Source organism: Pimephales promelas, chromosome 6 (assembly GCF_988280905.1).
Source record: "Pimephales promelas chromosome 6, fPimPro1.hap1.1, whole genome shotgun sequence".
Classification (NCBI taxonomy): domain Eukaryota; kingdom Metazoa; phylum Chordata; class Actinopteri; order Cypriniformes; family Leuciscidae; genus Pimephales; species Pimephales promelas.
Window position 1 is genome coordinate 9,643,238 of NC_142774.1, and position 13,823 is coordinate 9,657,060.

At 36.0% G+C, this 13,823-nt stretch overlaps 1 protein-coding gene and 1 non-coding gene across 2 annotated transcripts; one reads left to right on the plus strand and one right to left on the minus strand.

Annotated features, from left to right (window-relative positions):
- Positions 1-36: 36 nt before the first annotated feature.
- On the minus strand, positions 37-8,126 carry dnaja1 (DnaJ heat shock protein family (Hsp40) member A1). Its single transcript, XM_039689074.2, has 9 exons — positions 7,977-8,126; positions 7,460-7,613; positions 6,976-7,156; positions 5,928-6,032; positions 5,318-5,545; positions 5,049-5,163; positions 4,646-4,761; positions 3,741-3,841; positions 37-1,780 (listed from the first exon to the last, which is right to left on the minus strand). Exons 2-9 carry the CDS (start codon positions 7,589-7,591, stop codon positions 1,556-1,558), a joined length of 1,203 nt encoding a protein of 400 aa, XP_039545008.2. The 5' UTR covers positions 7,592-7,613; positions 7,977-8,126; the 3' UTR covers positions 37-1,555.
- Positions 8,127-12,152: 4,026 nt separating this feature from the next.
- trnat-ugu (transfer RNA threonine (anticodon UGU)) lies at positions 12,153-12,225 on the plus strand. Its single transcript has one exon. It is a non-coding gene; the product is annotated as a tRNA-Thr (tRNA).
- Positions 12,226-13,823: the final 1,598 nt, after the last annotated feature.

Genomic DNA, 13,823 nt, shown 5'->3' on the forward strand with positions numbered 1-13,823 from the left:
CTCCCCCACCCCAAAAACTACAAGTGACCAACTTAATAACATTGTGACATTTTTATAAATAGAACTACAAATGGCAAAGTTATTGGTAGTAATTAAAATTCCACATTTTACAATTATTCTTCAGTCAAGACAGATAATAAAATAATAAAATATAAGACTCATCTGCGGCAAACAAAAACAACAAGGGATAAAAGTGCATTTGCAATATCCAAAAATGTCCTTGAAATGTAGGCAGAAGTAATAGATAATTAAGTAAAAGTTTCACTATTCTTTCAAGGTGCTCTTCCAGACTGAATCATGTTTTCTGCAGAGGTCAGTCGGCTGCAAAAACGCCTTCAAAACCAAATTGGCATATTTAATATTTTGTTGTGCCATTCAATTAATGCATTTTTGTTCATTTGTTTAGACAAGCTTCTAAACAGGATTTGAATTAACAAATGCAAAGTCTTAAAATAAAAATCCTTGGTGGTTTTTAAGTTGTGATTAAAAAGTCAGTGTAATAATGATTTCAAATGTTTTTTGTTTTTTTTAAATTTGTGTATTAGACCCTTCTAATTAGTTCAAAAAATTTCTAGAAAAACATTTAGCAATAAACTGGCACATAGCAAATGTCCAACAACACCAAGGTCTACATGTAATCCACAATTGTAGCCTGGGATAAACCAGACAACTTGCAGCAAATTTAGATTTGCTCTGAAAGTTATTCTGGCAAAGAGTACATTCAAACCAATTTCCAGTCCGCAGAAATCGCAGCACCAATCAGAAACGTTGGGGCGGGCTTTACACGACGACGACAGCGCTGGGATTTTAAAAGCAGATTTTGTAGCCTACATTACAAAGATGGACGCCGCCGTCGAACATCACTCGTTCGAATCAGCTATCGCGTCTGTTTTTAAGCAATTTGAACGTTTCCTTTTTGTTAAGAACCGAGCAAAGAACAACACTCGGAGATGTTTCTCCTCTATGTGTTTCTCCGCCGGCCGCCGCTCTGCATACGTCATCTCCTTCATCGCTCTGATTGGTTTTAGGTCTACCCGCGTCGTCCGTTGGTGACACCCCTCTGGAAATGATTTGTCTATGACGCTTTGCCAGACAATATCTCAGTTACAACTGAGAATGGTCTGGTTTTAACCAGGCTACCACAACTGGCAATAAACAAAACACAACAGTGCTTGTAATGTTTTCTCAAAATGATGACGAAAGTTAAATTTTTCTAGGTACATTTTAGAGATGGAATTACTGGGATTTTGGCACAATCAACTTCAAATCTGAATGGCCCTTCCATTTCCATAATTGTTTTACAAATGTCCATACTCTCCCCTCAGTAGATTCTATATGGTACCCGTCTCACTACTCATTTTACACATCCCCTAAATTCATTTGCACAACATTTTGGATGAGGAGATGACAAGAGGTTGGCACTAAGAGGAGTTTTAGGCACAGAACTAGATGAGAGGTAATGAGATTTTCCTCTTGGTCCTTGTGTGTGTGTGTGTGTGTGTGTGTGTTACAGCAGAGGTGGCATTTGTTGTGGAAGGGAAGGGAACAGGAATCTCTATGAGGTTTGGCATTGCACTCCTCCAGAAGGGTGAAAGTCTTCCTCTTCTATAAAGTGGTAATGACTGCGTTCATGGGTCGGATCACAGTCTTCAAGGTCCGCATAGATATAGAGGTCATCATCCATGCCGTCAGGCTCAATATTTGCCTGTTTTTCAGGTAGGTACCTTTCTAACTCCTTCAGTTTGTTTAATGGGAGGAAGTTCTCTTCAGGGAAGACAACCTTAAGAAGAAAAGTAGTGCAATCAGCCAATGAACAAATCAGAAGTAATTGAAATAGCTCAACATAAATATTTCAAGTGGTTTCTCCAAATTCAACTGGAAATGCCACTCTTATAGATTTCTGCAGTCTTAAAATTATTAAACCCCTATTGAACAGCAAAAAGGGTAACCCTTTTGCTGTTATGACCATCTGTAACCGAGATGTATAACCAGACACCAGCTTCTGACAGCGTTTCTGAAGAATCATAGCCCATTACTCATGAGTAATGGCCTCCAGTTAAGTTATATTCTTGGGTTTGCAACTTTGCATGCTGCAAGCACCTTCTTTAAATCCCACCAGAGATTTTCTATGGGGTTTCTAAAGTTTCTCGTGCTCAGATGTGATGTGACGAAATAAATACATTACCAAAATATAATTACAGAACATATTTTAATTATCCATCAAATTGTAATTTTCACTTCACTTTTCTGCAACAGATGAATAAAAATGTACTAGTTTATGTTTTATTCATAGATATTTCTAGTTTACGGGAGTTCCACGAATTGTTTTATTCCCCCTCAACTCGAACACACAGAGTGAGTGCATTTCTTATGATGTCATCACCCAGTTATTGTAAAAAAAAGAAACCCCAATAAATGTTATTTTAACGCATTTTAAGACAGACATTTTTAAATATATACATATTGAGCACTTTAATTTGCACATTAATTGGTTGTGGTGGTAAACCTGCAAAAGTCAAAATTTTTTAATGGCTGCTTGGTAAATTTCCATTCTTCCGCTGCGTGATTCTAGTCTGCGCTGGATTCTAGCCACCACCGGATTGTTGTCAGCGTGAAACACATTTGAGCACGTGAATGCTGATTCTTGTCAGTGCTGCATTCTAGTCAGTGCTTGAGCACTGGTATATGACTGGAAAAATGATAGTCATTGCAAAAGAAACAATACATAGCTTACATGTCGCATTAAACTAGCAGATTTTAGAATATTGTAGGCAATTATTTTTAAGTAATTACTGGATCTTTGGTGTAAACTTGTGAATTCCCCCATGAACACCTGAATTTCAAAAATCTTGTTTCCAAATTTCCGTTGTACGCGTTCGGTACAAGGTTTTCGGTGCACATTTTTATACCGAACCGTACGTTGGACCATTAAATTTTGTCATTTCAATTATAGGCGTGTTGCGCGTGACATGCGCACTCATAATATAAAAGACATTGGTGTGACAAACCTTGCCCAACATCAAATGACAAATGTAATGTAAGTGGAACGAAACTGAGCTACTTGTTATTGTGTGGTTGACAGATCCTTTATAAGTTTGGACCAACGCAGCGTAAGCTGATCTTAATCGAGCAGCACTGTTACTACAAAGCGAAAAACATTCACATTTCTCCGTTATTAACAGATCGACGTTGAAACCAGGAAGAAACATTGTGCCATGACCGAACTATTCAGTGTTCACAGATCAGCAACATTCACCATGGATTTACTGTAGTAACACTACTAACTGCAACCATGGAAGTTTGGCAGGAATAGTAGGCTATAATGCTTTCAAGTAACATTACGTCGGTTTTATTTTGACATTATGTATACAATTGCTGCCCTCAAATGTTAATCTGAACTAAAATAAATATGTTTATAATTACAACATTACATTTCATTTTGTCTAAGGAGCTGTTTTGTTTAATATGCTCCTAAGAAAAGTCAAGTATAGCTCCATCATTGCTCAAAGTAAAAAATATCATACTTTATGATGTTAGTTTTAATAAAAATATATTTAAAAAATGAAATCAAGAAAATTTCTGTATCGAAAACGTACTGTGACACAAGTGTTTCATATCAAACAGAGAGTTTTGTGAACCGTTACACCCCTAACATATATAATAAGATTTCTTACTGTTTTCATTTTAATTTTAGTTGAAGTTTTAGCAATTTGTGAACATATTCAATAATAGGTACTCACGTTGAAAAGAATGATGAGCTTCCCTTTCTCAAATGGCCGACGGTGCAGAGGCATCCCCTCATTCAGAACACATTTCTTATCTCCAGGTCTAATCAGCTCTCCTATAATGCAACAAAGAATGACAGAGTGGCAACAGTCCTGGTAAGATCATTTTGTTTCTTTACTTTTGTTAAGCGTCTGCTACTTTCACTTTGATTTACGATAGTGCATGCATGTTGTCTTGATGAATAGTTGCTCAGCTGCAGTGATGTGGGTTGCCATAGCATCGTTATACAATAACTATTAAAATGACATAACCTATAACACGCTCTCACGCGTTTATTGTTAGCATTGTTTGGAGGAGTCCAATTTACATATGTGGTTTCAACAACCAAGGCATTTACACTTGTCCAGTTTTGTCTGGAATCCGGATGGCCCAAACCTCCAAAAGTGGTTTGAGCGATCGGATTTACACCCGTCTCGAATGCGCTCGGAGGGCATTTACACTGGGGGCCTATACCATGAATCCGGTTTAGGTGACAAGCCAGGTATGTTTCAGTTTAGTTTGCGCCAACCCTGGGATTTAGGCACCATACAAGTGGTTTTACTATGGCAGTAAACACTGCTAAAAGCTATAGTAACAAACGCTCCACGGCTAACCTGGTTCAGGGCAGGTTATGTTCCAGGTAAGAACTTGGACCAATCAGCTTTTTATTTTTGTAAACCACATTTAGTCTCGTTTTTATTCGTCAACAATATTGCATTATACATTTAATTATAGTCATCGTCACATGACCAGCATTTATGTTGCGTCTCATCACGCGATAAAGGTTCATTGACGACAATATTTAGTCATAATTTTCGTTGACCAAAGTAACACTAGTGTGTGTATGCAGTATGTATATGTATGCAGGCTGGTGGTTTACCTGGATGGGATGTGATGAGTAGAGTTCTGTTATCCATTGTCTTAACGGGTTTTTGAAAACCGCATAATGACTCTACCAACTGGATCTCCATGTTCATGACAAGGTCCTCTTTTTGTCTGAGAAGAGAAATGTTAAGTATATGAATTGTTATGCTTAACACATAACATATACATGTTCACTCCCTCATTTACCCTTTCTAAATGACCAAGTACTGTAAAAGGCTGCATCATATACAAAACACAGGAAGCATGACACCAATAATGTACTGCCCTCTACAGGATACTACAATCAACAACATGCCTCTGAAAAGAATCAGTACTGACATTAAACTTTAATATTACCAGCATTATTTGCCATAAAATTAATAACAAAACCAATTACATAAGACACAGAGTGATTTTACCTGGTGAAAACCAAGTGGGCTTTCTGATCTAAGACAATGATGATGTCTCCAGGTTCAAGGCCTGGCTCCTGGTCCCCCTCTCCATGGAACACTATTTTCTGTCCATCTTTCATACCTGCAATAACACATAATTAAGCAAAAACTAAACCGGCTGCAGAAAACAAGTATAGATCTGGCACACACTCTATGTTCATTTAAGACTTAACTCATTTTAAGATTGTGCTTTCGAGGATACTTAACATCTTATTTTTGGAAGCCCTAATAAATACCTTTATCAATGTGCACCTCCAGAATCTTCTTCTGTCGTAGTATCTTGCGACCAGCACATGTTTTGCAGCGGTCGCGGTGACCAAGTCGCTGACCTTGCCCTTGGCAGCCGGTGCAAACTGTTGATATCTGCTGTACCATGCCAGGTGCTAAGTGATGAAGTCTGACCTGGACACCGACCCCACGGCACAACGGACACACTTCTATCACTCCTTTACGGCCTCCACGACCTGTAGTAAAACATCCAGTAAAAAACTATCAAAAAAAGAAAAAACCCAACTGTTAAAATACTACCAGAAAAAACAAGGCAGTATAATTGTAATATAAGCACACTACCATTCAAAAGTTTAAAGTCAGATCATATAAAAGAAAATAAATACTTTTATTCAGAAAGGATACATTAAATTGATCCAAGCGACAGTAAACACTTTTACATTGTTAAAAAAAAAAAAATCTATCTAATAATGCCGCTAAAATAATCATGAAAAAAAGTATCACTGTTTCCACAAAAAAAAAAAAAAATTAAACAGCACAACCATTTTCAACTGTAACTATGATATTGAAAACATCATGACACTAAAAACTGCAATAATAACATAATAAACTCAATACCTTCACACTTGTCACAGATTACGTTCTTCTGGACAGCAAGTTTCCTGGTGGCTCCATTATAAAGGTCCTCCAAAGATACGGTCAACTGATGCACCACATTCTTTCCTGTGTCAGGAACAACAAAAGATCTCTAAAGAGACTTTGGCTGGCTAATGTGTAGATTACTCCAAGTGCAAAGTATTTATGTGACCCCATTAGAACATTTGATCTCATCTAAAATCTAATGATCATCAAGATTTCATCTTGTAAATTGAAAATCGATTCCAATTCTGATAAAATTAAAATACCACTTATCAATTCCTGTGTGCGCATTTTAAAGTAATTTTGAAACAATTCAAGCTAAAGATACGAAAGAGAACTAAATTTCGGAAGTTTTACCTTTCACTAAACATATTTAGATATATCGGAATCGTCTTCCATTGCGATTTCCTGTATATCTAACTATGTTTAGATCTTCACAGTGACAACCCAGGAAACATTTATAAAATAATAAAATAACCCCAAAGTCAGGGGACCTTTAAAGTGACAGCAGTCTAATGTTCTTGCTCCTGTCTGTGTTTTAACTACTAAAAAGAAAATCACTGATCGTGAACTTTTGTAACTTTAATACAGATTCATCTATAATTTAAAAAAAACAACAACTATGCAGTGTTATTTTACGTTTGATTTCAATTACTGAACTTTGTTCAGTTGTATTTGTGCTATTGCTAAATTTCTTATTTGTTATTATTGCATTACCGACTGTAAACTTGTCTCTAATAATGTTTAAAATTTATATTAATCTCATTTATTAGTTAGTTGTTCTTTAGGCTGCTGATTTGTGTTCAAGGTACTCAGCTCCAACAGAATGTTTTGTAAAATGACACGTTTGATATCTAAATGTCTGATTTTCTTTACCATATTGGAATCGATAAGAACTGGGAATCGATAACCATAATCGGATTTGGATTCGCTAAAATTTAAGAGATACCCAAGGAATAACATGGATGATCAGGTTTCACACAAATTAAATTGTGGAGTATGTAGCCTAGAGAGAAGCATCACTTACCTCTCCTCTCCCTGTGCATGTGTCCCCCTCCTCCAAAGAACAAGTCAAAAATGTCCATGGGGGAGCCAAAACTTGGGCCTCCACTTCCTCCCTCCTTAATTGCCTTCTCACCTCCTCTGTCATACACTTCTCTCTTCTTGGCATCTGACAAAACCTCATATGCCTGGGAGATCTGTTTGAACTGAAGACAGAGAGTAGTGAAAATCCAAACTCGCATTGAGAGCACCCAATGATCTTGCAACTGATATATATTTACAGACCGAGCATTATTTATTTGGGAACAAGAAGCACTTAAAATATTTTTCCATTTAGGAAATTTAAAATAAAATGTGGCCTTGTATGGTACACATTTGTATAGTAGTTCATTTGGGTCACTTTATATGATAGCAATACAGAAGAATCTGCAAAGCTATCTTCTCAAAAAACTGTAAAATGGAATAATGTAGACAGTAAAAATACAAAATAGAGTGACAAATAAACTTACCCTTTCTCCCTCTGTTGGGTTTTTATCTGGGTGATATTTCAGTGCCAGTTTACGATAGGCCTTTTTCAGCTCTTCAGAGCTAGCATTAGGCTTTACACCCAGCATATCATAAAAACCAGTCTCTTTCACCATGGTTGCCCTCAAACAGATTAATCTGGTCAAAAGAAACATTTTAAAAATACACTTAAGAAAATGACACTTGTGACTGTTCAACAATTAATTTATGAATAATATCAGTGTTAGAGTTAATCTAAACCTTGCCCACATTTTCAGTCTCGTAATATCAACAGTAACTAACTGGTTATTAGAAAGCAATTATACTAAATTAAAATCGCCTTCACATTCGCAAAGAATTAACTTGACCAAGCGCTTTAAAACAATTGATTTTAGACATTTGCTGTTTCGATAGAATTTTCAAAATCATGCGAAATAAAAGACAGGATTTTGTAGATAAATAAGCTAAGAAGAAAATCACGTGACTCATACAATAACATTATTTTAATAAATCGTCTTGTACCGTGAAATATGATGAAATCCCTTCTCGTCTTATGCCTCCTCCGTGTACTAAACAAGAGACTTCCAGAATCTTCCAGCAACGCTCTAACGCTACATCTTCTTCTAGTGGAGCGTTATTGAACTTTGATTGCAGTGCGACCTATTTCTGCCACCTACTGTACATAGTGACGTATGACAGGCAATGACGAGGAGCTGTTTCATAATCAGTATTATTAGCTCTCCCTAGGCGACGATACCTTTTACAATGGATTATTCCCTTTTATCTGTTTTATTTATAATTCATTAGCATTTAGGTCGCAAAAATTCTATAATCTCGATCTACGTTAAAATGCTTTATCAGTATCCACATGCTAAAACTCCATTTAAGTTATTTGCTTAGCTGTAAGTGGTTTGAAAATGAAACTATTATAACTCTATGTGACACCACTGTTTTCTTACACTACCATCACATTTTTCCTGGCGTCAAATCGTTGATTTGTGTAAATTTTTCCTAGGGTAAAATCATTAACTTGTGTGTCTCGTGAATGCATGAGTTGTTTTTTCTTTACATTAAACAAATGACTATGTGCACGTTAGCATATGCTACTTCCGGCTGCGAAACCAATAGTTTCCGGTAGCCTGATGGACGACGTATAGAGGTTGTATTTCTCCAGATGTCTTGAACATTTGCCGAATATTACAGTCGATTATGATTTTCCAGCTCCCCAGAGCAAGAGAGAAGGGGTTTAAATATTACATTTCTCAGTATTTGCATAAGTTTGAAAGGAACGTTAAGTCACAACAACATCCATGCTCAGACTGATCTCATGAAATTGCGTATACCGAGCCCAAAACATATCACGTATTTTTGGCATGCTGAATAATCTGATATGGAATAAAATCTGGAAACTTCCTCATAAAAACATTTAGTCACAAACAAAATCAAAGAAATTTCCCTTAAAGTAATTTATAAATATTACCCAAGTAATCTTTATCTTGTGACCAGATTTAATTGTGATATTGATACATTTTGTACATTTTGTGGTCTACATGATGAAACATTTTATCATTTATTTTGGAGTTGTCCTCATTCAGTTTGTTTTTGGTCTGATTTCTGCTCCTTTATTACGGCTCACATCATGCCCAGATTTCAACTCTGCTTCAAAAATGTGTTATTTGGTTTTTTCCTTTATGACCAATCTTATCGTAAGGAATACTACCTAATTAATCTTCTTCTTCTGTTAGCTAAATTTAGTATCCATAAATGTAAATTTGGTGGAAACAAGCCTTTGTTTTTAATTTTAAGAGCAGAAATTCAACAATACCTAAAAACAATACTGGGTTTGAAAAATAAGAAAGCTGCAAAATATGTGTATCTATATGTAAACATTTTCACATTTTTGTTTAACTTAAGTTTGTCACTGCTTTGTTTGTCTTTTCTTGTTTTTTTTATTTAGTTTATTCAATGTACCCCTGACTGTAATTGTAATTCTTGAAGAAAAAAAAATAAATAAAAAATAATAATAATAATTTGGCATGCTGATCAACAGGCAATCTCTTTTCAGCGTGTTTATGAATGCCGTTGACTTAACGTTATTACTGTGTGTGTGTGTGTGTGTGTGTATGTATGCATATATATATACAGTGATGTAGTGGTGCCTGGAGAAGTGGGTATACTCTTAATTTATGCCCCCAATATTTTTTTAAGTGTCCCAGCAAAGGATGAACGCCCTGTGTTATAAACAGTGACATGTAAGACTACTAGTCTTGCATTAGTATTCAATATGCAAGACTATAGAATAGAGTATAACGAATTCAATAGAACACATAGAATCAGTAGTATTCTTGCATATCAGGGCCGCACATATAGTTTTCTAAATACCCAGGTGCCAGGTCCCATAAATGTTATTGTTAGGGGGGTTCGAGGGCATGCAACCCCCCCCCCCCCCCCCCCCCGAGAAAATTTTGATTTTCCTGATCTCGAAATTAGCATTTTAATGTGTTTTGATGGCCAAAAAAATTGACAACAATAGCTTTAAAAGCATGAAGTAGCCTATTTGATCAGATTCTTAAACATGAGAATCAGTTCCAGTTTCAGCGACTTTTCTTTCCTAAATTAATCAATGTTTTTTGGACTAATCTGTTAATTTAATTAATGGTTCAATTGCTCACTCAAAAAGACAGTCACTTGTCGCCACCCTCTGGCTAAATGATGCAATTGGCGCAAACGCAGACAAGTCAAACACATTCGAAAAAATGTTATACAAATACATTTATACAATAATAATGGCAATATATTTAATAGGGTGCTTGTGTTGTTAAATTGAGCTTGTAATTTCCACTGCCTTTAATCAAACTGATTATTTCTGTCGGTCATTTAAAACGTCTATTGAAAAACAGACGTAAATTTGAGCTACTTGCATCTTATCTCGCACTGTCGTTAACTGAAGTGAAGCGTCGCGTTGGGATTCGCGCTCAGCTCGCGCTTTTATGAACAAAAATCCTGCATTCTTTGATTGGTCTCGAACATTTTGATATTGACGAGCAGGTGTGTGCTGAAGCAGATCAGATGAGAAGGTCAGTTATCGTCGCGATGGGAGAATCATTGCAGCAACAAATTAGAATTAATATTACGGGTACAACTCTAACGGGGTGTTTTTTTTATTCACGAAATTGGATTAGCAACTAAATGATGCGCATCAGAGGGGATTTAGAAGTGGGATTACGCAATGCCGACTGAAAAGGAAGTGGGTAGGCCCTATACGCCGTACCTGCGTATACCCTGCACTACACCACTGTATATATATATATATATATATATATATGAAGAGTTCAGATGCAAAAGCCTCTAAGTGCCATTTGAAATTTTCTTCTAGAATGATAATTTTTATCAAGCTTGTATATTTAAGCTCACTAATTTCACTTAAATTGCAATAAGGATTACCTTTGTAACTTAAGTGAAATTACTGAACTTAAATATACAAGCTTGATAAAAATTATCATTCTAGAAGAAAATTTCAAATGGCACTTAGAGGCTTTTGCATCTGAACTCTTCATTGTTTTGTTTCGCTCGGACATTTGACGGCGACGGCGTGTACATACGGTACATAAACGTGGAATCACTCGGACATTAATGTTGCCATGCTACGTGCTCAAGCTATGCTATTTGGTAACTCTTACGTTATCTCTCTATACATTATAAAAGTCGAAATCATGCGTTAGAAAGTGCATTTTCCAGAACAGTTTGTGTTAGCCATTGTTTTGTTTATGATGTTCGGAGGCTATGTTGTTGACAACCACTGATATAATACAGGGAGTAAAGGTATCCGACGTTGGTTCGTTCGTTATCAGTTAGGCTGTTTTAACGCATATTTCTAAACAGTTCTCCCTCGCAAAATAGGTTCTAACCCCAGGGGCTTCTCCTGGTTAAATGGTTAAAAGGGTATAATATATAATAAACAATTAGTAGCCTAAAAACTTCCTTCTAGTTGTCATGGATACGCAACGCTCCACTCTGTGTGTAAAGCGACTGCTTGGGTGCGGTGATAAAAAGCAGATGTGAAATATTGTTTACTTTTCACAATGCAGCAGCGCCTGGCTCTACCCAAAAATATGAGTGAAAACTGTGTTGATTGACTTGACAATGAACAAACGAACATAGTTTTAGACAAATACATTTAGATAGCTAAGCTTTAGATAGCCGGTCCACTGATGTAAACAACGGCAACCGGAACCGAAGTACCAAACATCCGCCCTCAAGCCGGAAGTTAGCATTTTTCTCGTGCACAAAGCGAATTGAAATCATGCTATATTTGCGTAAAGAAATAAAAAAATAAGTAAAAAATTACTACCGCCCGAACAGGGACTTGAACCCTGGACCCTCAGATTAAAAGTCTGATGCTCTACCGACTGAGCTAAACACGTTAGATATTTGAAGAAATGACCAAGTCATTTCGATTATCGCTTAGACATTTCAAATTAATTTCCGCATTCTTTTATATTTTTAAAACATGGGACAATTTTAACGGTCGCGATAAGTCAAACGACAGCTTCTCCTGCCACGGAAAGATTTCACTCCTACCGATGTTTGAACAACTGCTTTCTTTCTTTAAAAGATTGATTTTCGATGTAATCTTGTATCTGATGTAAATATGAGTATTTATAAATTCGAAATCATTAAAAAACTCTCTCCCCAACAGGCTCCATAGCTCAGGGGTTAGAGCACTGGTCTTGTAAACCAGGGGTCGCGAGTTCAAATCTCGCTGGGGCCTCACTTCCGTTTTAGGCTGCTGATCGCATTTAGAGAATTTAACATATAAAACAAGCAAGCTTTCGTGAACATTACACACCGAATTCATATCAGTCCATTTGCTCTTGTTTTTTGTATCAACGACACCGCCAGTGATTCTGGAATATTTACTTCAGACAAGGTCTATGCTACTTTCACTGCCTTTTGTTATTCATTTATATTTTATCATTTTAGGAGCCCAACAGGATCTTTCTTTGATGACTATTGAGCAAAATGACAAGTAAGTAGTACTCCGCTATGAACGATAGATGGCACTAAAATGTAAATCTACAAGGAACTTCGGGTCGGGTCATTGCCTGATTTTTTTTTCACAAGCAAATTTTTAATGCAAAGTATTTCTTCAACAAATTATATATATATATATATATATATATATATATATATATATATATATATATATATATATATATATACCCACTGTACACTACACAAATCAATTATAACGCCAGACTATCGATGTGTCTGTTGACAGAATAATGTTAGAAATCAAACGTATTACAATATTTATTTTAGATAGAAATATACAAAAATTAGCAGTAGCTTCGCTGGCACAAAAACAGATAATTGTGACATTCTATCTGACAATTTGTTGCACAATTATTGCGACATTCTGTCTGACAATTTGTTGCACAATTATATCCCAGTTTACATCTCGCAATTGCGGTTTATTTTATCAGAACTGCAAGATATTAAAGTCCAATTCTGAGGGAAAACATCTACTGTGAATTAGGTCTATTCTGACTTTACAATGCAATTCTGAGTAGTTTATATTGCGATTCGGAGGGGAAAAGCCAGAATACCGAGATATAAACAATTGCCAGGGGAAAAAGTCAGAATAGTGAAATAAAAACACGCATTATGTTTACATTTTTTAATTCAGAGATAGAAACGCGTCCATAGATTTAATATGACATTTAGTTACGTATAAAAAAATGTTTAAATTATGTTTATCATGTTTAGAAATAAAACACAGTTTCAGCAGATTGACGTTGACTGTTTATTTAGGCAAACAGGCTAAATTGGATAATTTCTCTTTATGCAGTTAGTTGGATTGTTATTTGTTTCGTTCTGTTGCAACACAACCGCTGCTTACTTACTCGACTACAAAAATGCAAGAAAATACATGACCAACCAAACAGGTTTCCTCTTTGGAACGTTAAAGTTTGATGTCTAACCAATTTGTGAATGAATCGTTCCTTTGAGTCATACCATTTTAATGAATCAATTGAACCACTTCACAAAAAAGTCTGACGGATTTCTTTGACGAATAGAACTGAATCGGTCCGAGAGCTCAACTGAACCGTGACTCTGATTTTGGGCGGAATAATACATTTCACACTATAATACAACACACAAATATGGAATATGATTAAGAGCAATATGGTAGCCTACTATTATTCTATTTGAAATTCAGCCCTTCTCAAACGGTCTCGTGTATTAGAAGAGCATATTCACGTAGGGATGATGCTCAATTTTTAAGCGGTTAAATAAAACGAGCTGTTCGAAGAACCGATTCTTGGATATGAGTCGGACTTTTTTTTTTTTTTTTATGAGTCGGAC